At 33.3% G+C, this 27,531-nt stretch overlaps 4 protein-coding genes and 2 long non-coding RNA genes across 6 annotated transcripts; 4 read left to right on the plus strand and 2 right to left on the minus strand.

Annotated features, from left to right (window-relative positions):
* Positions 1 to 497: 497 nt before the first annotated feature.
* Positions 498 to 1,496, plus strand: LOC135088540 (NADH-cytochrome b5 reductase-like). Its single transcript, XM_063983377.1, has one exon. It carries the CDS (start codon positions 566 to 568, stop codon positions 1,448 to 1,450), a length of 885 nt encoding a protein of 294 aa, XP_063839447.1. The 5' UTR covers positions 498 to 565; the 3' UTR covers positions 1,451 to 1,496.
* Positions 1,497 to 5,156: 3,660 nt separating this feature from the next.
* Positions 5,157 to 10,719, plus strand: LOC135088541 (novel acetylcholine receptor chaperone). The gene is made up of 4 exons (XM_063983378.1): positions 5,157 to 5,528; positions 6,988 to 7,126; positions 8,001 to 8,145; positions 9,567 to 10,719. The coding sequence occupies exons 1-4, from the start codon at positions 5,418 to 5,420 to the stop codon at positions 9,640 to 9,642; spliced, it is 471 nt and encodes a 156-aa protein (XP_063839448.1). The 5' UTR covers positions 5,157 to 5,417; the 3' UTR covers positions 9,643 to 10,719.
* On the minus strand, positions 10,711 to 13,025 carry LOC135088539 (vacuolar protein sorting-associated protein VTA1 homolog). The gene is made up of 4 exons (XM_063983376.1): positions 12,680 to 13,025; positions 12,448 to 12,598; positions 12,108 to 12,265; positions 10,711 to 11,910 (listed from the first exon to the last, which is right to left on the minus strand). The coding sequence occupies exons 1-4, from the start codon at positions 12,858 to 12,860 to the stop codon at positions 11,453 to 11,455; spliced, it is 948 nt and encodes a 315-aa protein (XP_063839446.1). The 5' UTR covers positions 12,861 to 13,025; the 3' UTR covers positions 10,711 to 11,452.
* A 1,508-nt stretch (positions 13,026 to 14,533) lies between these two features.
* LOC135088544 (GTP-binding protein Rheb homolog) lies at positions 14,534 to 20,893 on the plus strand. The gene is made up of 5 exons (XM_063983380.1): positions 14,534 to 14,706; positions 14,790 to 14,861; positions 15,173 to 15,380; positions 15,500 to 15,629; positions 15,792 to 20,893. Exons 1-5 carry the CDS (start codon positions 14,658 to 14,660, stop codon positions 15,879 to 15,881), a joined length of 549 nt encoding a protein of 182 aa, XP_063839450.1. The 5' UTR covers positions 14,534 to 14,657; the 3' UTR covers positions 15,882 to 20,893.
* A 2,630-nt stretch (positions 20,894 to 23,523) lies between these two features.
* On the minus strand, positions 23,524 to 24,785 carry LOC135071451 (uncharacterized). Its single transcript, XR_010257250.1, has 4 exons — positions 24,444 to 24,785; positions 24,064 to 24,356; positions 23,900 to 23,962; positions 23,524 to 23,691 (listed from the first exon to the last, which is right to left on the minus strand). It is a non-coding gene; the product is annotated as an uncharacterized LOC135071451 (long non-coding RNA).
* A 478-nt stretch (positions 24,786 to 25,263) lies between these two features.
* LOC135071452 (uncharacterized) lies at positions 25,264 to 26,539 on the plus strand. The gene is made up of 4 exons (XR_010257251.1): positions 25,264 to 25,476; positions 25,564 to 25,856; positions 25,958 to 26,020; positions 26,229 to 26,539. It is a non-coding gene; the product is annotated as an uncharacterized LOC135071452 (long non-coding RNA).
* The last annotated feature ends 992 nt before the right edge of the window (positions 26,540 to 27,531 follow it).

Raw genomic sequence — 27,531 nt, forward strand, 5'->3', positions numbered from 1 at the left:
TACCTGTTTCAAACTTTGGCGCCTATCCATCGCATCTTAGAATTGCCATTTTCAAAATGAAAAACTGACACCACTCTATTGTTACATTAAAATTTAATTATACATTTTTAATGTTGAAATCAAAATTTCTCAAAATAAAACTGATTAAAATAGTTAACGTGAGACAGAACGAACCAAATATACATAAACAACATTATAAAAATAAGCATTCAAAATAACTCTATTTTTTGCAAAGAAAAAGTAAAATGTCGCTGTCAAACGAAATATAAAACAAAAAAGAACTAGGACGAACGAACAAAAAATTAATTAATAAAATCTAAAATCCTCATCAAACAGAAACAAAATTGCTGATCCATTTAAAAATAAAAAGGTTGCGCTACGTTGTAGTGTTGCGAGTACGTACTTGTATCTAGTGATTGTACTTCATGAACAAAATGAAATGTAAACTTAATCATCAAAGTTCAAGAAAATGTAGAACCATTTTTAGGTTATGGATTGATTCAGGTATTATACCACCATCGCTTAATTATGTTTGATTCGTTTATAAAACATACCTATCTAACTAATGATGAATCGACCTGTAGAACCAAATAAAGAAGACTGTTGCAATAGTGGATGTAATCCATGTATATTCGACGTTTATGAAAAACAATTGTTATTGTATAAGAAATATCAAGAAGGTGACAATATTTCAGAATCACTTTTGGTCAATGCTATATCTCAATTAAATTATACTCAGTTTAAGCTTGTGGATAATACTGAATTATGCGAAGCTCACAAACGCCTTAGTTTTAAACTATCATCGTCCGAAAATAATTTTAAGGTTGTATGGAAACCTGGGGACCACTTTCTTTTTAAATATACAGAAGAAGAAAATCCTTCATGTACTCGAGCTTTCACTCCTCTAAAAGAAAATAATAATACTGAAATAGATTTTTTTATTATAGTTAAAAGGTATGACAAAGGAGTGGTTTCAAATTATCTCTACAATTTAAAACCAGGACAAGAAACTCTATGGCGTGGTCCATACGGTGCCTATGAGATCATACAAAATAAGTTTAACAGAATTTTTATGATAGCTCAAGGTACTGGTATAACACCATTTATGTCTATCATAGAAAATATTATAGAAAACGAAGATGATATGACCAAACTCATTTTATTATATTGTTGTCACAACGTTAATTCAATTCCATTGAGAAATGAATTGTATTCCATGAAATGCTATTGGAATTTTAGTTATACGATTTTCTTGGGTGAAAGTAATTATAATGAAATTTACAAGTACCAAGAACCTATAATAAATCATAAATTGAGGCCAGATGACTTTCTTCAATTTGTTCCTTTTAGTGAGAATGATCAGTTTCTCTTGTGTGGATCCACAAATTTTATGGACTATTATAAGTTGTGGTTAAAAACTCAAGAAGTGAATAATGTGTTTATATTTTGACTTTTTACGTTTCATTTATTTAATATTGTACTATGAACAGCTCACAATCTCGTCAAGCTGCCCTCCCTTGCCACGCACATGAGAGAAGAAAACACCATAATGTGAATCAAAGAACAATATTGATTGAGAAGAGCTATATAAGGTGTTATTTTTTGTACTGATCATACTTTACCAACGCATCTAATAAAATCATACAAATACAACCCAAGTGTTTTTAAAAAAAAATTCAGGCTAGTTTTTGTTTTTACTTTTCCTAACAAAAAAAAGATATTATTTTTACAACCATCCTGTCTTCACTCACTGCCTCTCTCTCTTTCTTTACTCATTTCATTCATACGAGTACGAACAATGGCCGCGCGCATTCATTCAACGTTCACACACATAAAGGTTAGATTACACTAAACCTACGTTACCAAAAATTATCACTCGTGAGTATGTACGATGTTACGTCATGTTAATAGGTACTACGCGCTGGGAGAAACAAAATCTAGCTACATAAGTAGGTAAATAAGTGTATTTTCATTAGTGTAATAGCGGGGGACTTTTCCAACGAACCGAGGCGAATCATCCGCGTTAAACTAGAAATTTAAAAAAGGATAGAAATTGGAATTCAATATCTACGGTTTCGTAATGCCTACGCAATTTATTTAGAGACGTAATAAAAAATTGATAGGTACATACCTATTACTACTTCGCTTCGCTTCAGTGGAAATGCACCCTAATATTGAATATTAATAGGTGTTGTAAATAAAACTCACTGATCAATTTTCCTGGTTTTAATTCCTAAATTATGATTTGCCATCACACTTTAGATTCATTGATTTTACTTATTCACACATTTACCTATTTTGAATGTTGTTATTTAAAGTTCCTAGGTTATTATTACACTAATCACAATACATTTTGAACGTCAAGCCTTTGTTGAATGTTCACGTAAACACTGTCTTGCACTGTCTAATCTAGCCACGATCGAATTGAGGTAATGCTTTCGGGCTGCACACTTGCTTGCTGTTCACTAGACACCACGTCGGATGTTGTATTCACAATTCGCGCACTAACTTTTTTACGGAAAAAGTCCCTTTCGCGTAAACAAGCACTCATCTGTCCAAATCACACTGTAGGTATGTACCTAGGTAGACTTCCGCAATAACCATCGATAGAACTAGGTCGCGGTCGTGGCCCTCTGGCAACAACTCCTTGATAAGGCATTCCGTATTTTTACGCAAAAGCCGCCGTCTGCGGCGCTCGCATCTGGGTACCGCCAGCACTGTGCCGGTGATTGAAATTGAAATCCAGAACTTCGTCCTCGAAGCGCACGGAATCTCGTCAAGTCAGGATACGGCTGCGCTCCCTGAAGCGCTGCGCGGCTCCAAACAAGCAAGGTATGAAGGTTTTCGACTCGTCAATGTTTCTCGTCGGCCAGTTAGTGTGCCCGAAACATAATTTCACCTGCGTTTTGTTATTGATCAAGCGCGGCATTGTAATAAATCACACATACACTGCAATACGTTGGGGCGCATTGGACGGACTGGGACGATTATTTATGTTGTTGCGCTCCCGCATACCGATCGGCGGCTCGGCGCGGGCTGTGGGCGCGGAGCGACTGGCAGCGAGCGATATCAATATGGCCGACTCACGCGGCGCGGCACGTGGCAGTGGTCGTTGCCCTCGGCCGGCTACTATTACGATAGTGCGTACAAACGAATACTCACCGCGCTCAAAGGATGATTTATTTTTTATTTTTTTCGAAACATTCTTTGTCGTTTTACTCGAAAACTAGCCTGAATTTTTTTTTAAAAACACTTGGGTTGTATTTGTATGATTTTATTAGATGCGTTGGTAAAGTATGATCAGTACAAAAAATAACACCTTATATTTTAGAGGAATTGGAAAGACAGTAATTAAATGAATTTAGTATACTTTTGTTTATTTTTTCCATCTTCAACAAATCCTTTTTCCCAATTGGCTTTTTATAGATTTCAATCACCGCACCGTCTTTTGAATTAATCAACGGAGTGTAAATTAAAAATTTATTGTAAGTAATAGGAAAAATAACTCCTATATGGGTCATTCCATAAAAATCTGTATATTTTCGACGTCATTTTGTCCGTAACTTTTTTAAGATGCTTTTGAATACTTTACTAGTGTAAATTATAGTTTATTAATTAATTATGTTATGTCTAAAAGGGCCAGTCACTTTATGCTTTATTTTAGGAGAAATTATAATTTTCAATTTTTTCATACTACATTACTCCTATATGACTTCTAATAAAGTATAAAACTTATAACCTTAACATTTATAGATAAGTTAATATACATAATGTAGTTGTTTTGTTATTATCACTATATAAAAAACATCATTCCCTAACTAGTAATTTAGTCCCAAGTGCCGTTTAAAACTAGGGCCTGACGCTCTAGGGACTGACGATTTGGAGTAAAACTTAACACAAATGCAGATTAACTTTATATTATAAGATGCTTAATACGATGTGCCGAAAATAGCCAAAAAACCACACGTAAATACTAATTAAATTATATACAATTTCTTATTGTAATCAATAAAGCTACTCAACTAGGGACTGACGAAGTGACTGGATTAAAACATGTTTCCGCAACAACTGGCACGTTTGCACTAATTCAAAAAATGGCTACCGCAAAGCCAGTATGGTCTGAGGATAACTTCGTATCGTACTTTAAACTCAACTAAATGTCATTCACTCTAAATACATATTAAAGCGCAAAATTATAAAATCAGTGCGTGGCGAGGGAATGACGCTAAAAGCTGTAGACTCTTTTTCAACTAAAGAAAATCAAATTATTGTTTATTGAAACCGCAAAATATTAATAGAATTTGGTGTAATATACATTTAAATAGATTATTCGTTAATTAAAACAAAGGATAAAGTTGATGTTTTTATAAATGTGGGTCCCAAAACACAAACTTTTGGAGTACGGACATGCCTAGGGAATGACGTTTTGGGTCATTCAAAAGGAATTTAAGATGTTTTAAAAATAGTTTCAAAAAATATAAATGGGTGATGAATAAAGCCCATAGCGAGCTGTTATTTAACAATTTTGGAATAAAATATTAACAAATATTTCATGTGAAATGTGGCGCGGACTAAGAGTTGACATATTTTTGTGGAATGACCCATATGTATTGTCTCACTAGAAATTAAATCATGTGGTAGCATTATCGAACCTTTTAGTTCACTTATTTAGCAAGATGGCAATGGGAATCTAAACTAAAAATAATATTTTTATCATTAAAATCGAGAAACGTCGTGAATATTTTTATAGACGATGAAGTCGAAGAATATTTAAAAATTTTTTAGACTCGAATTTGTGGAAAATCAAATATCCTAATAAAATGTCAATACGCGTTTCGGTCAGAAGTTTAGCAATCATCATGGAAATTACGACTATCAATAGGTGTAAAATTCGTCTCAATGAAATAATTCAAAACTCCCGCGACCACGAGTGCGCGACTTCAAGCATAGACCAAAAACAGCAGCAGAGCTTATGTGGAACGGTATCATAACCCGTGATGTTAACGATATTTTCACAAAATTCTGAAGGAATATTCGCAGGTTTTAGGGATTAGCTTTAATTCAACAAAGTAGGCATACATATTTGCAATTATTTTTCTGAGAAAACTTAAAAAAAAAAACACTTTTTATTTTCACATTATAATTATTTGCAGTGGCAACACAATTTCAGTCGGTATGGATTTTTTCGCGCCGGCGCGAAACGTGTGCAAGATTTCTATGAACCCAATTTCCTGAAATTGATTTACAATATTTTTTACATTTTGTAACAAATATGATTATACATGTAATTATCTTACATAAATATTATGTTTGTCGGAGAGAATAAATGTGTGATGATGATAATTACGTAAAGTTCGTCTATGATAGGAAATATAAATGTTTTAAGTGTATAGTGTCGTCCAATTTACGTTTGTAAAATGGGCTCTATCGTGCTAAAAAGTTTATCTATCCTTTTGGGGGTGTTCTTCATATTCGTCGGTATAACAAAGTTGACTCCATTTATATCAAAGGAATTACACAAAGACTTAGTAAGTATATTTTTAATGTTTACAATAATTTTATTAGTTATTGAAAGGTCGCTAGGTGCATGCATCGAGTTTTTTTGTTGCGGAGCAATGTAGCTTGCTATTTTAGTACTTGGCGTGGCGCCTAATACCACCGCGGAGTCGCCTCGTTGCGACAGTGAGACGCGACGCGACTCCCCTGCGAGGCTACGGGCAACAGTGGTGCCCGCTAGCCTTCAGCAAACAGAACGCAATGATTGATACCCTTTCGCCCCAGCCTGCATCTGATCAAAAGCTGAAGGATATAAAAAGAACCCTTGACCCTACGTTAAAATTACTTTTGTTTTATGGACCGTGATTTTACTGAATATTTCTTGGTCCCAGAAAGTAAATTCGAATGCTACCGCTCACGTTATTGACAGCTCTTTAGCAGTTCGAAATTAGATTTGAATTTGTGTTCCATTTTTTTTGTTATTTCTTTAATTAGTGCGTGTTTTATTTTGTTTGTCTTAAACTCGGGTGCGCGAATCCCTACAGAAGGGTGCGCGACAAGATAATTTACCTACTACCACTGACATTGTTGAGGTAATCGCTAGCGATTAGCTCTCGCGTTCGACACGCACGGACCCGTGCCCACCCGGTGGCAAAGAAATTGATTTATTTCCGACAAGGAACGACGACGGAGGGCCGTCACATTAGTTTATAAAATCAACTTCTTTTTTGGAGCTGTAAAGAAAAACCTTACTTTGCTAAAAAAACTTTTTTTACTTTCGGAGTCGCCTTGAAGAAGAGGGAATAGTAACCCTGAGCCAGAGTCCGAGAGGTGATTTACATTATGGATGGATCACCATTTTATCATAAATATTGGAAACTCTAATTCCTAGGTAATTCATTATGATACCTAAGTACGCATTAGGAAATTATTCTTCAGGAGCGCGAATGAATTATTATTGCGAGTTGCGGAAAAAAATTGAAAAAAGAACAATCTGGAAATGATTCGGAGGGGCTATATCCAGCAGTGCATGTCATATCATAGGACTCCTATGAGTCATAGGCTATGACTAATGTGGATAAAAAAAGAACATCAGAAATAACAAACTAAATAAATTTCAATAGCGTGCCCGAATCAAACCTAGTACCTTAGGCTATAAACAATTAGGCCAGCCGAATAGTAAATGTAACAAAGTAACGAGCTTTACATGACTTTTATGTGTGCCAAGACTGCCAAGCGCTTATGAAGTGCATTACTTATAAATTTAAAAGCGTAGAGGAAACGCGTACTAGTATTATGATTCTATACGATCAGAGGTTCTGAAAACCAACAAAATAGAACAGAGATGGAATAATAGGACATGTTCTAATAATTTGCAATCCATGGAGCATTTTGAGCCTGCTTAATTTAGCACTCTATTAATTTTCGTAAGCCATTAACTTTAAAAATGCAAGTAAATGAAGAATGTTAACTGTGTTGTCCATATTTCAGAGAAAAGAATATGTAAGATATGCCAAAGTGTTTCCTCTAACGGAGACGCTGGACTTCAAGTTGCCGTCAAAATGGTACCGGAGGACAGTGGGCGCTCTCGAGATAATTTTTGGATTAATTCTAGCAATCATTCCCAGCCGTAAGTATAAATTTAAATTAATGCCTTACATCAGATTATTTAAATATTTTTACTCTATTTTTTTTTTCAATATTACCTACAGGGTGAAAACGATAGAATAGAATAGAATAGAATAATTGTTTATTTGCATAAACTTTAACTTGGCTTTGCTTGCTATAATATCAAGAGATGAGTGACATGACTGAGGATGTACTAAATGTGTGGAAACTGGAAATATTGAATTTTTTGATAGACCCTGTTTAATCTGCAATTAATTATTGATACCGTTGAATAGAGCTCGTGAAGCACTTTCAGGATCAGTAACCAGTTTGTCGATATCTTGTATAGTTTTTAATGTTACGTGGATACATCCAGTTTGTTTTGTAACCTATTATTGATACCGTTCGATAGAGCTCATAAAGCACTTTCAGGATCAGTAACCAGTTTTTGGATATCTTGTATGTATAGTTTAGAAATTAACGAGTGAGATCACTTATCGTTTCCACCCTGTATATACCCCTTATTCAAATTACTCCAAGTTCACCATTATCTTGCTCTACCATTCTATAAAACAATCAGGTTATTGTTGTAGTACTTACCTACCTACTAATTGATGCGGGATTCAAACCCACAACCTTTGGGTTCCAAATTCGGAGCGTAAACCATGGGGCCAAAAGAACATTACAAATTCTAGTCATATACCCTTCTCTCAATACTCAATTGCTCACTGGATTACCTCCGAATTTTTGTATCAATCGGCAGCGGCTTACTTACGCCTATGCTGGACCATGTCTGTCAAATATCAATCAGTCTGCAGGTAGGTATTCCACAACTGTGTATTTCTTCCCATCGATATTAGGCAATGTTCACTTGTGTTTGTATTTCAATGTTTTAGACAAACTAAAGAATGCTGCGAACATAGGACTGGTGACGCTGATGATCCTGGCTGCTTACTCGCATATCATGGTGGGGGATCCATTCGACAGATGCGCACCAGCTCTGGTATTCTTCTTCATGCTAAGCGGAAGATTGGTCGTTTGGTAAATCTCATTTTATTTTCTTAATTTCTTTTTCTTTTTTACCCAAAGTAGCTCAATTTCAAATGTATTTTTGTTCTTCCATTTAAATCTTTCCTTTCCCGAACACTATCCGGGGCTTTTTAAGGCAAGAGTGAATAAGGACTTACTGGGCAGATATGTACCATCCTAGGCAGCATCTCACTTGTCAGGTGCGATTGCGGTCAAACACCTGCCTTGTTCTGCATAAAAAAAATCTGCTCAGTGATGTAGTTCTAAATAGGCATAATTCAAATCTGACAAAGCTTTTGGCAACAAACCTGACAAGTTATGTTATAAACAATTTACTGTTTTCGTGGGTAGATTTGACGTCAAAGTTGCGCTGAATTTTCTGTATGCTTAATGCTTATGTTTCACCCAACAACGTAACGTAACGATTGAAATATTGGCAATAATATGATAAACACGATTCAAGGACATCATTGAATTCTATGATTATTGATTTTACTAGCATAGATTGTAGGGTAAAGTGGGGCACAATGTTACACGGGGACCACGGGGTACAATGTTACAATGCATAATTTTCTCCGCCCCTTTCTATTAGTTGTATGATGTTGGTATACACGTTTGTCAAGCTCATAAGAGCTGCTGAACTGAGCCGCTGAACATCATACAACTATAGAAAGGGACGGCGAAATATGCATTGTAACATTGTACCCCGTGTAACACTGTGCCCCACCTTACCCTAATATCTTCCCAAGGTCCTCAAATCCATAACACACAGGGTTAATGCTAAAAAATAGCCTCAAACTAAGTAAAGGTTGAATACGATTAGTGCTATGGCGACTAAATATAAATACTCGTAAATAGTGTCTTTAGATGACCCTTAAAACATGTTATGCTGCCACTGAAACTGAGGCAACTCATATTAAAATAAGTATGAATGCAATAAAATGGGTATTAATAAAAAATCGTGGGTGCGGAACTGCGGAATACTTATAGAAGTCTCGATGTTGACTCAATGAAATCATTGAAAACTTAGTAGGATTAGGATGGATATCTTAAATGAATGAGGAATGTAAAGAATTTAAGATTAATACACCGACAATAAAGGTAATCCATCATTTTACCTTGACCAATTTCTTTACCATGTAAACAGTGGTTACGACATAAATTCAGTAGTATCTCGTGGTCGAACGCTGTTCTGGCTTACAGCCAGGAATCCGCGGTGAGTCGTCTACACTCTTGTCGCGCGAATAAAAGCGCACGGCTGATTTGGATATTACGAGCTATTCATTGCCGAAGTTTAAAAGATTCGCTAACCGTGATTTTCATTGCCACTTTCAATTTTATTCAGGGTACTCAATTAGAACTAAAAAACCTGACACCGAAATGGTGACTTGTTCAAGAGCAGTTGATGTAATATTTAAAATTTATTTTCATAGGTACCAGACCAGCCGCCGTGAAGAGCTGGAGAGAGCAGCTGCAACTCAGAACGGGAATGGGCTCAAAAGGGAATAATTTTAATAATATTATGTTACTATCGTTCTGTAGCTGATATTTATTTAATTTTTCGTAGGAAAATATTTTGAATCGCACTTATTTACAATGTTGATTTATTTACTTTCATGTAAATATACAATATTGTCGCTGATGTCATGACAAAATATTTACACCTAACACAATGGCTAAAGACATGTTTCATACATGAAAAGTTATTTTTATTTAGTACTAATCAGCTGTATGTTGCAGCCAACATGAAATTAAACAGGGTTTTGAACTTTATTTAGTTAAATTCTTTTGAATTATTTTAAATTTATCCATCACCTTACTGTGATTATCCTAGTCAAATCATGTTAACTTCTTTCTAGTCAGTATGCGTAGTTCAAACTTGATTATAATGTCGAGCATCTGGTAAGCTATAATTAGAATACCACAAAAATACCATTTAGACACCAACTAGGCGTAGCCCGACCGGAGCGCGCGAATAAATATTTTGTACCCAAAGTGATATTAATTTAAGCGACTTGTGCTAGGTTCATTTTGTATAACTATGTAGACGTGGTGTCTAACGTAAATAATTTGTATTGTAGGTTTATAAGTAACTGCCACTGCTTAAAATAAATATGTGTACTAGTAATTTATCTATATTAATACTTATCACGACATTGGTCACTGAATATAAATATTGTTTGCTCAATAATAAAAATATAAAATTTATCATGACAATGCTTTTTAATATTTTAATTTATAGATTGAACAGATACTAGCGAATAAGCTTCTATTTATAATAAAGTAGGTAGACCATCAATGGCTTCCCCAAATTATTAGATTGCGATAACAAAGTGGTCAACATTATCCAAATCATAATTAAAATACCGTTTGCTACTTTTATTAAAATTAACTTTTGATGCAAGTATTTCATAAACGTCATGTAACAACTTCCGAATGAGGCTATTAATTCCGCAAAACACAGATGCGTGAAACTGTGTTTGCCTTTGTGTAATTTTTATCTCATTGTTTATGTGGTGTGTGAATTAATGTGTTTGCCGAATGTTGTGTGATGGTCATTGAATAAAATATGAGAGGTACATTTTATTATATTGTTTTATTTTAGTAATAATAATACATATAATTTAATCGATTTTTTACTTACAACATAAATATTTTCATTAAATATATTTATATCACAGCAAACCAGTATATTTTGTTGCAGCAGGTATGATTAATGTACTTATACTATTATAAATAAATAAAATAATAACATTATTTTCACACTTTTCTATTAATTTTGTGACGCCCACTAAAAACACATCATATTTCCATAAAAAAAATATAGATCTGTCTATCTTACTTAAATATAATAATAATAAATGAGTGTTTGCGTTTTTATACATAATATTATAAATAGTGACTTATAAATAATAGAATAGATCTTTTTTAGGCCTATAATGGTTTGCTGTAGAGTTTATAACACTTTTTCAGTCATATTTGCTTACATCTTTCTGGAACTTTTTAGATCTATGCAAGTTGAATAGTATTTACTGAGACTGATAGTTATACATATAAGCCTTAGTAAATTGAATGAAACCGAATGTAAGTCTTTTTTGCATGTCTGCATGGCGGTTACCATGCACAATATTTTAATAACTTCAAGCAACAAGAAAAGGCTGGTGTACTAACGGACAGTGTACATTACAGATAAACATTGAAATCTGCAACATATTTTACAAAAAATATTTAAATTTTAAAGTTTAGTGTAAATAATGCTTATAATACATTTGAATAATAATTAATTGATTACCAACCTGATCTTATAAATCTCACACTTTTAAGCAGGGTCTCGTCCTGTTTGGAGCAACTCCAGAGCATTCCTGAGGTTGCCGATTGCAGTTTTGACGTCGTCGTAGTTGAGAGCGCTGCTGGCCCACTTGCAGTACTTCTGAGCTTTAGCAATTTGGTCAGGAGTGAGCTGAGCTACAGCAGTTGAGTTGTCACCGTAGACGGTTGACGGCTGTTGCGGCTGCTGCGAGGGGTCATAGGGCACGAACCCCCCAGGGTTGGGGTCAGGAGTGTATGGTACTGGTGGTAACTGAGAAGCAGCTCTCATAGCAGCGTTAGGGTCTGGTAGAGAATTGCTGAAGCTAGTAGGTATTGTGGGGAGGACAGTTGGAGGAGTAGCTGGTGTGACAGCTGTGAAGCCAGATACTTGGGGGGAATCGGAGGGAGCTTGCTGGCTGTCGCTGGTGGTATTCTCATCATTTTGGTCACCTTCGGTGGGCATTGGACCTATAAAATGAAATCGATTACATGCCAGAATATCAATATTAAAAACATCAATGCAATCAAGGGAATACCATGTATTTAAAAATTAAATTTGAAAACCGGCTTAGTGGATTTTTTTTGTAAAAATAAGGTTGTAAAAATAATGTTTTGTTTGGACTTCAGATTATCAAAAAAGTACAATGTGCTGTCACTGCATATACCTGGAACAGGGGTCTCTCCATTTTTAAGGCAGTTGTGGATGTACGCAGCTTTCCATTTGGCATATTTCCTGTTTTGTGTCGCTTCATCTGTTAGATCTCCAAAAGTACACAGGACATCATATATCATTCCGGCAGTGTAAAATGCTTTGACAACATTCCTGAAAACCATAAATTATGTATTGTAGTAACTATAACATTCAATTAAAATATTTGAAACATGTTAAAGATTGACAAATCTGTCTTTTATTTTTTCATAACATTTTCTTGTGTCCTTGTGTAACCTTTTAAGTTAAAGTAGGCTTATGGAATTCTTCTTAATGTAGAAATGTAAAATGCTTACTTTCCATAGTTCTGCTCTCTATCTTGTTTGTCTGCATATAAAAACAACTTCAATGCATAATTTTCCAGGTGTGCTTGTGCTGCCACTTCATTGGACACAGCTTCATTATCTTTGTGAGTAGTTTTTGCTTCCTCTAACCAGTCCATTATTGCTAACAGGATAAAGATACGAATTGTTAATGATATACTCGAAATTTACTGTTCTATCAAAGACTAAGCTTTTGTACACTTACCCATTAGAACTTTCGTTTCCTCCGGAGTTTTCTTTGTAGTAATTTTCAAGCCAACTTGCAAAGCATGCAGTCTACACCAATAAGCCACAACTGGGTCTCTAGCATCATGTTCTGCAGCAGTCTTAAGATAGTGCTGAATGGATTTTAGACTAGGAGGACAATCCGGAATATTAACAGGCATTTTTGGATTTGTTATTCCCAAAAGTTTCCTTTTTAACCTTCAGTTTCCCACGATTATGGCAAGGTATTTGAGGAGCTCGTAACTAGAAAAACACAAATACTATTATAAGCAGAGCAAAATTTGTTTTTTTTGTGAAATTAGTAAACGAAAATACGACGAAGGATGATGATCAGTGTGACCACTTTTTCATCAGATAATCTACCAAAAACGATGCTCAAATCTACCAAAATCTACCAAGACCTATTTAAAATTCTACTTAAATTCTACCACATAAAATAAAACATATAATTTGAACAAAATATAGTATTTTTATTTATTTATCATCATCATTATAGTCTTTTTTAACATTTTTATACAATTTTTTGTCATTTTTCATTACTTGTAGCAGCATGGATGCTTCAGGTTTTAAATTTGTGCAATTCCCAGCGCTCTTTATAATATTAGTATAGATAAATAACACTTTTAAAATTAGTACTATTTAATAATACAAGTTTTAAGTTTAATAGACAGTTTGACACCATACCCCAATAATTCGAAACCACAACTGTTTTACAAAGACTCTTCATTCTGGTCTTAAAAACCTAATTTATTTGAAATTACCTGTAAATTTCGATTTTTGTTCGAATTCTAATTGAAAAAAGTATTTTAATTGGGTTGACAAAATAGTGACGTCACTTGCTTGTAGTGCCATACAAAATCTATGGGAGAGTTTCGTTTTGACAGTTTTAAAAAGTACGTCAGTTGACTGTGGTGTCAACATGTCTATTTCATTGATAAATAAAATAAACCCTTGGTTTGAACGTTTGAATTTTTTTATGTCGATATTAACAACACTAGCCAATATGTGGCAACATTAATTGTGTGCATTGAATTGAACTGTCAAGTTAGTTCGCCTTCATATAGTGACCATAAACGGACCCTAGAGTTCTTTTTTTTCTGGCCTGGATTCTGGACTCGGTTACAATTTAATTTTGGACTACCATTTATAACAATGTTCTAAAAATACCAATTATCTACCAAAATCTACTAAACGATTTCGCACTACTAAATCATCGTTCTCTTTGCCTCAAATCTACCAAAAAAGTAGAAATCTACTAAAAGTGGTCACGCTGATGATGATCTAATTCAGTGACACTTGACAGCGATTGTCAATTAGACATACTCTCTAATCTGTGGTCAATTATGAGTTTTGACATAAAGCACATTACTCACCATTGAGGAAATTGACGATGATAGTGGAAACATTTGTAACCGATACGATCATTTTACGATCGCTTTCGATTTTTCTATTAGCATTCTTTTTCTTTCTAGATAAAATACGTTAAGATGCGTTAAAACAACAAAGAAATACAACTTGTATGAAAAATCACAGCAACGCAGACTCGGTAATGGATTAATATTTTTTATAGTCATGGTCGTGTGTTGTGTGTGATTCCGTGCACGTGTCGGCGTGTGCATTGCCGATCATGTCGTCTCGTTCTATCGCAAAGAATCACCATTTGATGACAGCGAGAGCAAAAACGGAAATGGATAGTAACACTGTGGCCGTGTAGTACGATGACGGTACGAGACCGTTGCCAAGACTTGCCAAGAGTCCCTTCTTCTTTGCTCTATGGCTAAATTTATATTTTTTTGTTTGATGTCAATAATTTGTCAATTTGTCAATTGTCAATGTCAGTTGCGACGGAGAGGTTTACGATGAATTTGAGTAACATTTTCATTATTTTGGGATAATACAATTAATCTGGGGAACAATTCAGTGAATTAGTGTGATAAAAATTTATACATATTGCTAAAATGCCATCAAAACAGAGAAAAATTGCCATGATGGGTTATAGATCCGTAGGTAAAGTACAACATCATTTACTCGCATTTGTGCGTCTTAATTTTTTAAGTTTGTGACGTCTCATTATTTAATATTACTTTCAGGGAAATCATCTCTAATCATACAGTTCGTTGAAGGTCAATTTGTGGATTCTTACGACCCAACTATAGAAAACAGTGAGTTTTGGTTTCTATTAATTCTTTGTAACACTGAAGTGGCCATGTGTTCTTTTAGGATTTCATGTTATTTCATAATAATTAGTAAATAAACAGTGTTTATAAACAGATAAGATTGTCATTTGAAATAAAATTGTTAAGTTGTTAAGTAATAATTATTTTTAAGAAAATTTTCTTTGCCTTTTTTTACCAAGTGAATATTATAGTCATAACATTGCAGCTGTCAGTTACTCATTCAAACCACATTATCATTATAATATTAACTTACCTTCGTGTGTGATTGTTTAGGTTTCAAAATGTTATATTTTCAGCATTTACAAAATTCATCCGGTTAAATTCAACTGAATATGAGGTGAAGCTGGTGGACACTGCAGGCCAGGATGAATACAGCATATTTCCCCTACAGTACAGCATGGACTTTCATGGCTATGTCCTAGTATATTCTATCACTTCAAGCAAAAGTTTTCAAATAGTACAAATCATTTATGATAAGCTTCTGGATATGGTTGGAAAAATACAGTATGTATAAACATTTATCTTTGAATTTTCAGTTAAAAATTACTTGTAAATATAATCTTGAGACAGTTTCATTGACATTTAATTGATTTACTTTAATGCATATTTTTTTTATCTTCTAGTGTACCCATAGTTTTAGTTGGAAACAAAACAGATCTTCATCTAGAAAGGAAAATCAGTACAGAAGAAGGGAAAAGACTGGCTGAAAAATGGAAAGCTGCTTTTGTGGAAACCAGTGCAAAACGAAATGAGGTAAGAATCTTTTTTTTTTTCTTTCTTATTGAAAACAATGATATTGTTCAGTAATGTTGAACTTTGTTATACTTATTACTGATGTGAAATAATTTATTATTTAATAGAAACAAGTATTATATAAAAAATTTTGTTAGTTGAAAAAATATCTTTCCTTTTCAGTCAGTCACGGATATGTTTCACGCAATATTGTCAGAGATAGAGAGATCTGATGGACATATACAAGCAAAAAACGGATGTGTTATCTCGTAAAAGAGCATAGGTTATGAACAATGTGCTTTTTACTTAAGCAAAAGTGAATTAGATCTAATGATTGTGTGCATAGCTATGATGATATCATAAATAAGTGCTTCTCCATTGGCGAATGTGATTAAGAATGTAATGCATTTTTTTCTAATGAAATGTGATGTCAGGCACAAAAGCTACTGTCATACCTATACATACATTGTAAAAGTTGGAATGGCATAATTCAAATATCATTCAGTAGGTCACATTTGCCAATGTATGTATAGTCTGACCAAAATCATAAGGCCTGGGGATTAAAGTCAATATCCAATTAAATCTCCAAAACTTTCTTCCCTTTTCTATAGGATGTTGATTGTCATTTACTACAAAAATGTAAGACCTTGGTCAGGCTATAATGCATCTTCTGAGAAGCATTTTATTTAATATAAACTGTCAAATATTTTTATTATTGCTAAATAAGCCACGGCCAGTTCCAACTAAATTTAGAAATATACAACATAATTTCTAGCTTCAAAGTGATTTCCACAAAACTATTTACTAAGTCTGTGTTGTCATATTTATAATGTAAAATGGTGCAAATAAGATAGTTGTATGCTGATTTGGGAGATTTATATGAGATATAGCATCGCAAAGGTGGGGTATAAAATTTACTCCATACCTATATTATGTGGCCTAAAGAGATTTTTCATGTGTGTGATTGGTCTAATCCAAAAGTATAAGAAATAATAGACAATCCTAAAAAAGAAGAAGGGTAAGGGACGTTTTTTGACAAAAACTAAAATTGCATTATTAGAACTTGAAAAATAATAATCCTAACCAGTAATTGAATCCTTAGAAATGGATTCTTATATCTAATGAGTAATGATTAATGTAATTACGCAGGTTGTTGTATTATCTTTTTACATAATCAAGGAGCTCAAGTCAGGTAGGGTCATTTATTTTTCAAAATATAATGATGCAGATTTCTTTTTTAAATTCGCAGAATCGCCCAGTTATTTAACTGTTCGCTGTCTTTTTGGATTTGGCCAACACTCACACTTAAAAAATACTTTGATGATTTAATTTCAGACAAAGCATTTCAAATATTTATGTAATAATAGCTAATCGTACTTTCTTATATGCCACTGGACCACTTGCTTTGTTGTCTTGCATTGGAGAAATCATTACATACATACAGTACAACAAGTTGCAATAACTTTCAGTTGGAATTATTTTTGTACATCTACCGATTAATTACATGATGTAAATGTATATTTTTATAACAAGTCCAATTCGTTTGTAATAATGTATATTTATTAGCTTTTAGTAATCAATAATAACGTAGCCATTATATTTTTAGTTTTGGAAATTACATAACCAAGATCATTAATTTATAGGTTGGGGAAAATATTTCTAAGCTACACAGTAGGATTCTCAGGCAAGAAAAGAACTTGGGTTTATTTGTAAAATGTGTAAATAGTATATTTTATGTGTGTACATATTTAAAAACAGGATATGTAGGTGTAATTCTTAGATTTTGCATTTAGTGTTGGTTATGTAATAGTTTTTTTTTACGATAGTGTTCAAGGGAATTTCAATTCTGTTTGGATATCTAAACTCGGCTGCACGTAAGCTGCGATGCAGAATATAGACAACATTGAAGAGCAGATAATCCTAGTTATGTTCAAGAAAATGTACTCTTGAATGCCTAAGACGTAAGGTGCATAGTACATCGACTCGAGGTGTAATATGAATTACTGCGCGCAGTTTGTCGACTTGACTTGAAACATGCACTGTATGCATTCGGACCATATTTGCTGGATTACCTATCTGCTCTTCACTGAACGTCCACCTGCTTCTCTTCTTACGCTCAACCTTATTGTTGTATTCAAAGATAAAATGTTAAGCTATATGCCAAATAAGCTATTTTACCTATAATATCACTGAAACATGCGCGAACACAATGAATTTATATACTGCCAATAAAATAAAATATGTAATTGAAAAACGAAAAGCAGATGTAGTGATACGATACAGAACTGCACCAATGAAATAGAAGTTTCGAAGGTTAGTAAAATACATATAGGTCGGGATTTTCAAACGCGTCCGTATTTTCGCATGTATCTTTTCCTTTCACTCATAGCAAGGTTCTGGTATGAGCGACAGGGATAGATACAAATGGTGTAGGGGAGAGGGTGGCGCCCAACTGGTAGTCATACTTATTATGCTTTAGATTCAAAATTGTTTCAGTTTTAACTGATTGATGTTTTGAATTAGTTACTATAGATTTTTATGTTATTTATAAAACCTTTATGACGTAAATTCGTATGAATATTTACTTAAAGATGATATTCGTTACAAATGTTCAAACAAAAGATAGTGTTGGTTCTTTCTTACAAAGTGTTCTCGTACTTAGTATTTAGTCGCGAATATACATAACATTTTTTTTATTTAGGTACTTGTATTTGGCATTGCCATTAAACGACTAACCAAAACAATGTACACCACCTACACCTATTATAAAATATGTAGGTTGGTATTTTTGTAAGTATTCGCTTTGGTGTGTGGATGATAAGTTTGATAGCAATAAAATGTACAATATTTGTTTAAATAATACAATACACCCGCAGCTCCGCAAATTTAGTTTCTGTGACTAGCAGAGAGGATTAACCATAAAACCGCATTACCTCTAAAATACCTACTTTCTTTTAAAAAGAACCTCGATATTTTCTCGGACATAAATACCTATTACACCTACCTAATTTTTAGACGAATAACGCACATTATAGGAATATTGATGCTACATTTTATGTAATTTATTTTATTTTTGTAACAATCCAAAATACTATGTAAGCACGTATGTAAGTGACTGCACTTGGTCGTGGTTAAAATTATTTTACTGTAGGTATTAATTAATTATAAACCGTTCCATGCAACAAAGTTTTCTCCATCAATCCAGCACACGTGGTTCTGCAGTCAAATTATTGTACGCTTACGAATAATTTATGCCATTGATAGTCTTTATTAGTATTTTTAGTAAGGTTGATAACCTCCTAAAACTTTTAATTGAAATAAAAAGACTCGTCTTTTATATTTTTTCCATTTATAGTCGTTACCTAGGTAACGGTCATACAACTTTATTCGGCGGTGTCGCAAGTTGTTGTGTTTGCGATAGAATATCCGATACAAGCCAACTACACTCGACATCAAATAAATCGCACCTCAGTAACATTTGTGACAGTTCTAATAACGAAATCGCATAACGGACCCGGACCGAAGTAACTAGGATGGATTTTGTAATTCCACCTGAAGGGACTGTTGATAGAAATTTTACTTGAAGAAAACATTTCTTTATTTTTATTAAAAAGAAAGATAACTGCATTCTAGGATTTTTATAATTGACCCTAACTATCGATGCAATAAAAGTCAGGATGTAATTTTAACAGATTTTAGTCGGTTTGATTCCCGTGTGTGAAGAACGAATTTTTGGAAATCTTTGAATGCAGTTCTTTCTTTTCAATCATAAAGAAATGTTTTCTTTGACTAAAATTTTCTATCTACAGTATCAAGAGTATTTTTCCTGCAGATGACATCACAAAATTCCATCCTGATTATTTAAAAATGGTAGTTTTCAATCATGTTATTATTTTAAATTTACTGACCTTTTGTATGATATCTATGATATGCGTATTTCACGTGAGTCATTGCGGTTTACTCAATCACGTGCAGTCGAACCTTTGAACTCGATAATATGGGAATGATTTACACTTGTTGGGTAAATAATAATATATTTGTAGTGTGATTCGTTATTATTACTTGCCCAAATAGAGTATTGATTTTTACATGAAAATATGAGTTTGCGTTGGATTCTAATGTAAATAATTGTGAATTTTATATCTTCTTACTCTATCCCTTTACTGTATTTTATTTCATTTCTGGTGTTATGTGCAACTAGGTAAATATTGTAAACCTTATAAACGTATGGACTCCATTACTTTTTTTGTAAATAGTTTCTATTATAACACACCCTGTTCTAAGGCGCACTACTTTCCTCATGGACTTTTAGGTAAAACTTTCGCTAAAAGCTAGTCCTCTCCTTACCGTTTTATCCGACTATTTTTTATCTTTTTTTTATTTATGAACTGGGTAAAATATATATTTTCATTATTTGTACAGTAACGTGGTATAACTAATATGCACTTGTCACGCGTTCGTTCAAGCAAATTACATAACAATTAATTATGTAATATTCTGTAAAATTTGTAGATTTTTTAAACAAAATGCGTGTATACAATTGTTGACTAGAATGGTCGATGACTCATCAAGGTAAAATTACTGTGGGCATCTTAAGTAATGGTAATAGGTGTGATACTGGCACAAAAAAAGTAAGTATAGTGTGATGTGCTGTAAACTGACAAAAAAATCATTACAAAATTGCTGTTTCATTGTGTATTTTGGATGTTTTATTTTTTATGCCTCTTACCAGAACTTGTATGTCTTGCACAGGAATGTGCATTTAAAAATAATGCTATGCCAAGTCGGGTTTTTTCTGGAGTTTTGTAATACACGAGTACAAAACTTTTCACCGTGTTTTATTTTATAATAGCTTACACTTTTTCTTTAAAATAATTTATTTGCTTGTAAACGTGGTCAGTAACAATGGGTAAATAGGTAATAGGTAGGTCTTATTAATTATATCAGTACCTCAGCTTCCACGCAGACCACAGATTTTTAGTCGACCGATAGTTGGGTCTGGCTGTTATTCATCAGTATGAAGGAAGATGTATGGAAGTGCGCACACCACACCGATTTGGTATCGGCCGATTCCTCATACAAATTGGAAGCAGACTCAACTATCGGCCGATTAAAAGTAACATAGGTAGTGTACCGAATTTACAATCTCAAATTAAAACCCCGGCTCTGCAACCGCTTTTAGGTTCATTTATAGCTCGATCAAAGTAAGTAATTATTAATTATGTTAAGTTGTGTACCTACTTTATTTGTAAATATTAAATTAAAATATAGCTTCTGATATATAACTTGTTTCTTTTGCCACCCACATAAATAGTTAAAAACGATTTTTAAAATTAATTTATTATTCGCTTGTTTAACAGCTCATCGAAGTTCAATAGGTTACAAAAAATAGAACTTACCTTATGAGATTTTCTTCTGCTGTCCAGCTTATTATCTGAAAAGTTTCAGTGTTAGTAGGTAATTATAGTTAAGCAGCAGTACGCAGCAGCCATAATTATAACTAAAATACTGTGCACTTCTTTCTTGGCAACGTATAGTTTTAAAACTTTTCCCGCCAGTTACTACTTCTAAATTAAAAAAAAAAATTTTGCAGCTTAGGGCCATGGAGGTATAATACCTCCATGCTTAGGGCGCAGTGAAAAAAACTTATGGCCAAAGTGCGCGATGGCGATCCTACTTGATCCTACAGATCGCCATCATCGCCATCGCCATCGCCCACGCAGACTACACGCGTTGGTTTGGCCGAAAGGAGAATGCCCAAAAGTGGTATCGCTCGAAATCTAATTGTACATTGAGGGTACCACACCGTAAATTCCTTTCTTCATTTGTAATGATTTGCGAAAGTAGTAAGAAATTGTAAAACCTCCGGAATAAAATCCGATTTTAATAAAAAGTATTGTAACAATGAGCTGCAATCAGCAACACCTATCACCGAGCAATGACACTACGTAGTTCGCACGGTTGTCAATAGATGGCACTGTTCGTAGTTAGCTCGCGGTATCATTTGATTTTTTCCTGTCCTTAAGTAGTCAGGGCTAATCACAAATCCCTTTCCCCTTGCAAAATGGTATAAATAACATTGGTATGCACGCAAGATTATTTTGTGTTTATATCTGATCCTTATCAAATAACGCTAGCTTTGGCGTAGCTAGGGTTTTTTTTTTAGGTAGGGTAACTCTCCACAAATATAAAACAAGTATTCTAAGGTAAAACCTGTAGCTATGCCAATGGGCACCTGTGATGGGCACCATTCATTTCACTTAAACCAAAATTACAGTGGGTAGACACTTCTCATACAAAAACTAGTCTCTATATGTAGCAATTGATATACAACCTTATCCCTTAAGCAATAAAGTGCATTTTGGATTGATTTCACTATAGCAGGGGAACCCGCGGATCAATACCACCATACTAAAAATAATTGTTAGTGTCCTTATGTTGGTAGTATTGTTAGTTTGACAAATGAAAAAAAATGTCTGTCAATTGAGTTTGAGTTTTTAACCACAGATTAGAGAGTATGTCTAAAGACAGATAGGAAACGGCCCTAGTATTGGTTAAACGATAAACAAACTGGTACCGAGCTAGATTGTCCAGTAGGTGGCGCTGAATACAATATGGCGTCTGCCGCCCACAGATTAAATATACCTGTCATACTTTTTTATGATCCGTTCCTTTTCATGTATTGCGGTTAAAAATAAAACTATTGAAGTATCAAATGAAACTTTATTGATGAAATATAACATGAAATATTTTGTTTACGAAAATCAATAAGCATTAAAACTATTGGATTTTAAAAGATTACAGTTACTGTTGTGATTACAGTAGGTACATTGTTTTAGTTTTTACATAACCCTTCATTTGGCAGTGATGCTTTTAAGCAACAACCACTTTGAATATTTCTACAGCACCAAATAATAAGTTTTGTGCAAATCATTCGATTTTGTTACGAAGCTTAGTTCAGCAAAACACTAGTAAATCGGTCGTCGACTGAGTTTTGAGTGATTTCATATTCATATTTCTGTCAGACGCCAAGATGACGCGCAATGAGAATAACAAAGACGGAAGTTTTATGATTTTATACTATTTTATCATCTCTAATTGTTTTTGTTTTGTCTAAATTTTATTCATAATAAATCAAACTAATCATGTAAAGCAATATTTGGCGTAGAAACTGTGTTTTCTAATATATGACATGCTTCCGAACCTCGATGTTGCCTAGAAGCATCAGTGCCAAACATCTAACAAAATAGGTTTATCTTTTTGTTAATACAAAAAAGTGTCAATACCCAATAAATCAATCATGTATTACATGAATAATGTTATAGAGATGGTATACAATTACTTTTGATGCAATTATGGACCCTGTCGGGCACATCATTTTAGGAGAGAGGAAGAATTTGCTGTCTGTCTCTGTGTTGTCTGTCTTCAAGCTTATACCGCTGAACTGATTTAAATGATAAACACATTTTTCTTGCGTTGAAGTCAACAACTATAGCAGATAACGGTAACATACCAGTTTCAGAAGCTAAAGAGAAAATAAAAAGCCAACCTTGGCTCGGCATATTGATCGTGAAGTATGATGACATGCGTCATCTATCAAATGTTGGAGAAAAAGGTCGTTGTCGACTTTGCGAAAATGGCCAAAAAATAGTTTAATGCATATAATGTGAAATACGATTGATTTTTTTTATGATTTTCATATAAAAAAATTAATTCTATAATATATCTCAATGTTATATTTAAGTACCCCTATTTGGCAATGTGGTAAATAAGCAACAATCGTTTTTCGCGAAAATACCAACCAAATATTTTTTTTATTATTTTTCTTAACTTTATTTGATAGTAACAATTAGGTCTAAATAGAATTTATTGAAAAAATCAAACAATTTGTGTCTTGCCAAATGAAGGGATAATGTACTCACGGCTTGACATTTGTATGTAACTCATACAAAATAAGTTGCGTTATGACTTATAGTAAAATAGTTTTTAATGTTCTCCATAAATTCACACGTTCACTCTCACTTTGGTTCTGTCCAATCCAATAGCCACTGTAAGCAGGCCAGATCTACACGTTTCTCACCACCTGTAAAATATATGAAATATTTGTAAATTAAGAGCAAAAAGATGCGCATGTCACCGTAAGACTGTAATCTCCTACATCATCTACATTCTACACTAATATTATAAAGAGTACAGCAGATGAACAAGTGATCTGTCTTATCTACCATACCTATCTTACTGTCTGTTTTGTTTCTAGATTTGCACTACTTTGTTAAATAAAATTAATTTACCTTGTCAAATGTGTACTTGTCAATCAATTACATGTACATTCACAGAATCTGGATTCCACCAATCTGTAATTAAATAATTAACTTTTATTTGATCCTAGTCGAAAAGCGTCAGAGGATAGTGTTAGAATCATTTTGAGGGTGTTTTAAATTTTAAAGGTACTTACCAAATGTTCTTATCAACAGAAGTTAATATTCATCTAATACAAATCTTCCTAATTTAATGCATTTATGTCATGGCATAACTTGCAAATGAAATGAGTTCATCGTTTGTAATCAAGCATTCTTGGTCTGGTTTTATTACTTATATAGGTTTCTTCTAAACTTATTTGAATAGGAAGTAAAGGTTGGTTCATCTGGATTTTAAGTAACAGTTGACAATAATGATCAGCACTGGTGATTCCATAGCAAGCACTTTTATTGTAATTGCAGCTTAACACCTTATAAGTTTGATATTAACCTGAAACAAATAGGTACTTAGATTCACTGTATAAAACACGTATCATCATTCACTGTGTCCTGCAATCTATGCCTGCAATGTACCTACGTGTATTGTATTTTGGGTCCAAACTCCAAAGTATGTTGTTACTCCATGAAACGATCCATATTTAGTTTCCATTGATTTAAATGGAGTTATGAATGATATTGTAATGAAGATTTAATCCTTTGTGTGGTTCAATACTTGATAAAACATGATGTTGCTGCAAGCTGCAATAACCTTTCTCGAGTGGATATCTTACTTGAGAGAAATTTCTTCTTAAAACAAACATCAATCCAACTGGCAATCCATGCACATGTAGTTCTTATTAATATTGATTGAGAAATTATTGATTTTAGATAAAATTTGTTTAAAGAAAAACACGTTTTTTCGATGAAAATTTTTGACGTTTTTTTTTTTAATAATGTCACAGTTGCGTTTCCACCACGGGGTGGAAACGCCATAGAGTTTGACAGCTCCATAGAGAGTGAATTTTTTTGACAGTTCCGAGAGGAAGTGACTTTTTTTATAGTTGTCCTTTATGCGACAATGGCAATGGTCTTTTGCGTGTCTGGAATCAAGTTAGTAAACATTTTCGAATTACAACTTCAACTTTTATTTATAAATTATTTTATTGAATCTATTTGCATTCTATAAATGAAATGTTTATTTAAAAGTATATTAATTCAAAGTCGTAATTTTCACTTTAATCAATTTAGTTCCGTCTCAAGTCTACAACTGTGACATTATTAAAAAAAAAAACGTCAAAAATTTTCATCGAAAAAACGTGTTTTTCTTTAAACAAATTTTATCTAAAATCAATAATTTCTCAATCAATATTAATAAGAACTACATGTGCATGGATTGCCAGTTGGATTGATGTTTGTTTCAAGAAGAAATTTCTCTCAAGTAAGATATCCACTCGAGAAAGGTTATTGCAGCTTGCAGCAACATCATGTTTTATCAAGTATTGAACCACACAAAGGATTAAATCTTCATTACAATATCATTCATAACTCCATTTAAATCAATGGAAACTAAATATGGATCGTTTCATGGAGTAACAACATACTTTGGAGTTTGGACCCAAAATACAATACACGTAGGTACATTGCAGGCATAGATTGCAGGACACAGTGAATGATGATACGTGTTTTATACAGTGAATCTAAGTACCTATTTGTTTCAGGTTAATATCGAACTTATAAGGTGTTAAGCTGCAATTACAATAAAAGTGCTTGCTATGGAATCACCGGTGCTGATCATTATTGTCAACTGTTACTTAAAATCCAGATGAACCAACCTTTACTTCCTATTCAAATAAGTTTAGAAGAAACCTATATAAACAATAAAACCAGACCAAGAATGCTTGATTACAAACGATGAACTCATTTCATTTGCAAGTTATGCCATGACATAAATGCATTAAATTAGGAAGATTTGTATTAGATGAATATTAACTTCTGTTGATAAGAACATTTGGTAAGTACCTTTAAAATTTAAAATACCCTCAAAATGATTCTAACACTATCCTCTGACGCTTTTCGACTAGGATCAAATAAAAGTTAATTATTTAATTACAGATTGGTGGAATCCAGATTCTGTGAATGTACATGTAATTGATTGACAAGTACACATTTGACAAGGTAAATTAATTTTATTTAACAAAGTAGTGCAAATCTAGAAACAAAACAGACAGTAAGATAGGTATGGTAGATAAGACAGATCACTTGTTCATCTGCTGTACTCTTTATAATATTAGTGTAGAATGTAGATGATGTAGGAGATTACAGTCTTGCGGTGACATGCGCATCTTTTTGCTCTTAATTTACAAATATTTCATATATTTTACAGGTGGTGAGAAACGTGTAGATCTGGCCTGCTTACAGTGGCTATTGGATTGGACAGAACCAAAGTGAGAGTGAACGTGTGAATTTATGGAGAACATTAAAAACTATTTTACTATAAGTCATAACGCAACTTATTTTGTATGAGTTACATACAAATGTCAAGCCGTGAGTACATTATGTAAAAACTAAAACAATGTACCTACTGTAATCACAACAGTAACTGTAATCTTTTAAAATCCAATAGTTTTAATGCTTATTGATTTTCGTAAACAAAATATTTCATGTTATATTTCATCAATAAAGTTTCATTTGATACTTCAATAGTTTTATTTTTAACCGCAATACATGAAAAGGAACGGATCATAAAAAAGTATGACAGGTATATTTAATCTGTGGGCGGCAGACGCCATATTGTATTCAGCGCCACCTACTGGACAATCTAGCTCGGTACCAGTTTGTTTATCGTTTAACCAATACTAGGGCCGTTTCCTATCTGTCTTTAGACATACTCTCTAATCTGTGGTTTCCACCCCGTGTTTTTAACCGGCGAATTGATTCGTGTGAAGTTATTTTCTCAGATTTGGTGCAATATTACTGTAAATAAACTTTTCTGTCGTTTACGTTGAGTTGATTAAGTTCCTCCGTATCGGGCGTGATAAAGTTTGCTGTTCAGTGTTATGTTTTTTGTGAGATAGAGACTCTTTTAAATAAGCTGTGTTTCAACTTCTACAGAAGTTTAAACTCTTATTTACTTTTCTGTTTAATGGGTATGTTATCTACTTACTTGAAATATTAGATCTATTACAAATCTATTTTTCATTAAAAACAACCCTATGTGATGAAAATGTAAATGTACTTTCAAAACTGGTAAATGCATGAACCAGGGCATTGACACTGGTTGGAGAGAAATTATAGGCTTTGTTTAATTAATACCTATTTCATTTTAGGCTTCTACTGATAATGGAGAGTAGAAACAACAAGAAGTGCGTTATTTGTAATAAGAGGCGAAGTCGTGGTGGATCACCCTTACTTTTGAGTAGGTTTCCTCTGGATTCTGACCGGTAAGTTTCTAATAACACTCATTTATTACAAGATAATTTTACTGATTGTGTAAACTTAAAGGCTGGGATTAATATTTTTAATCATACAGTAAATAACCATAACCAATTTTTAATTTCAGTATTTTGTTTCGTACTCTGAAAATGAATTGCATAACAATACTAAAAGAAATTAGTTGATGAATAAATTTCAGTTTGTTATTCTTTTTCTTTTCTAATAGGTATTTCTTATTTCAGTTGTCGAATATG

This window comes from Ostrinia nubilalis, chromosome 4 (assembly GCF_963855985.1).
Source record: "Ostrinia nubilalis chromosome 4, ilOstNubi1.1, whole genome shotgun sequence".
Taxonomy (NCBI): Eukaryota; Metazoa; Arthropoda; class Insecta; order Lepidoptera; family Crambidae; genus Ostrinia; species Ostrinia nubilalis.

Bases quoted from the DNA above. Each gene is read 5' to 3' on its own strand.
- LOC135088539 (XM_063983376.1), bottom strand. From the start codon at position 12,860: ATGCCTGTTAATATTCCGGATTGTCCTCCTAGTCTAAAATCCATTCAG. The intron at 12,599-12,679 runs GTAAGTGTACAA...TTATCCTGTTAG, and splicing joins GGAAACGAAAGTTCTAATGG to CAATAATGGACTGGTTAGAG. The intron at 11,911-12,107 runs GTATATGCAGTG...TTCATTTTATAG, and splicing joins TGGAGAGACCCCTGTTCCAG to GTCCAATGCCCACCGAAGGT.
- LOC135088540 (XM_063983377.1), top strand. From the start codon at position 566: ATGATGAATCGACCTGTAGAACCAAATAAAGAAGACTGTTGCAATAGT.
- LOC135088541 (XM_063983378.1), top strand. From the start codon at position 5,418: ATGGGCTCTATCGTGCTAAAAAGTTTATCTATCCTTTTGGGGGTGTTC. The intron at 5,529-6,987 runs GTAAGTATATTT...TCCATATTTCAG, and splicing joins AGGAATTACACAAAGACTTA to AGAAAAGAATATGTAAGATA. The intron at 8,146-9,566 runs GTAAATCTCATT...TTATTTTCATAG, and splicing joins AGCGGAAGATTGGTCGTTTG to GTACCAGACCAGCCGCCGTG.
- LOC135088544 (XM_063983380.1), top strand. From the start codon at position 14,658: ATGCCATCAAAACAGAGAAAAATTGCCATGATGGGTTATAGATCCGTA. The intron at 14,707-14,789 runs GTAAAGTACAAC...TATTACTTTCAG, and splicing joins GATGGGTTATAGATCCGTAG to GGAAATCATCTCTAATCATA. The intron at 15,630-15,791 runs GTAAGAATCTTT...TTTCCTTTTCAG, and splicing joins CCAGTGCAAAACGAAATGAG to TCAGTCACGGATATGTTTCA.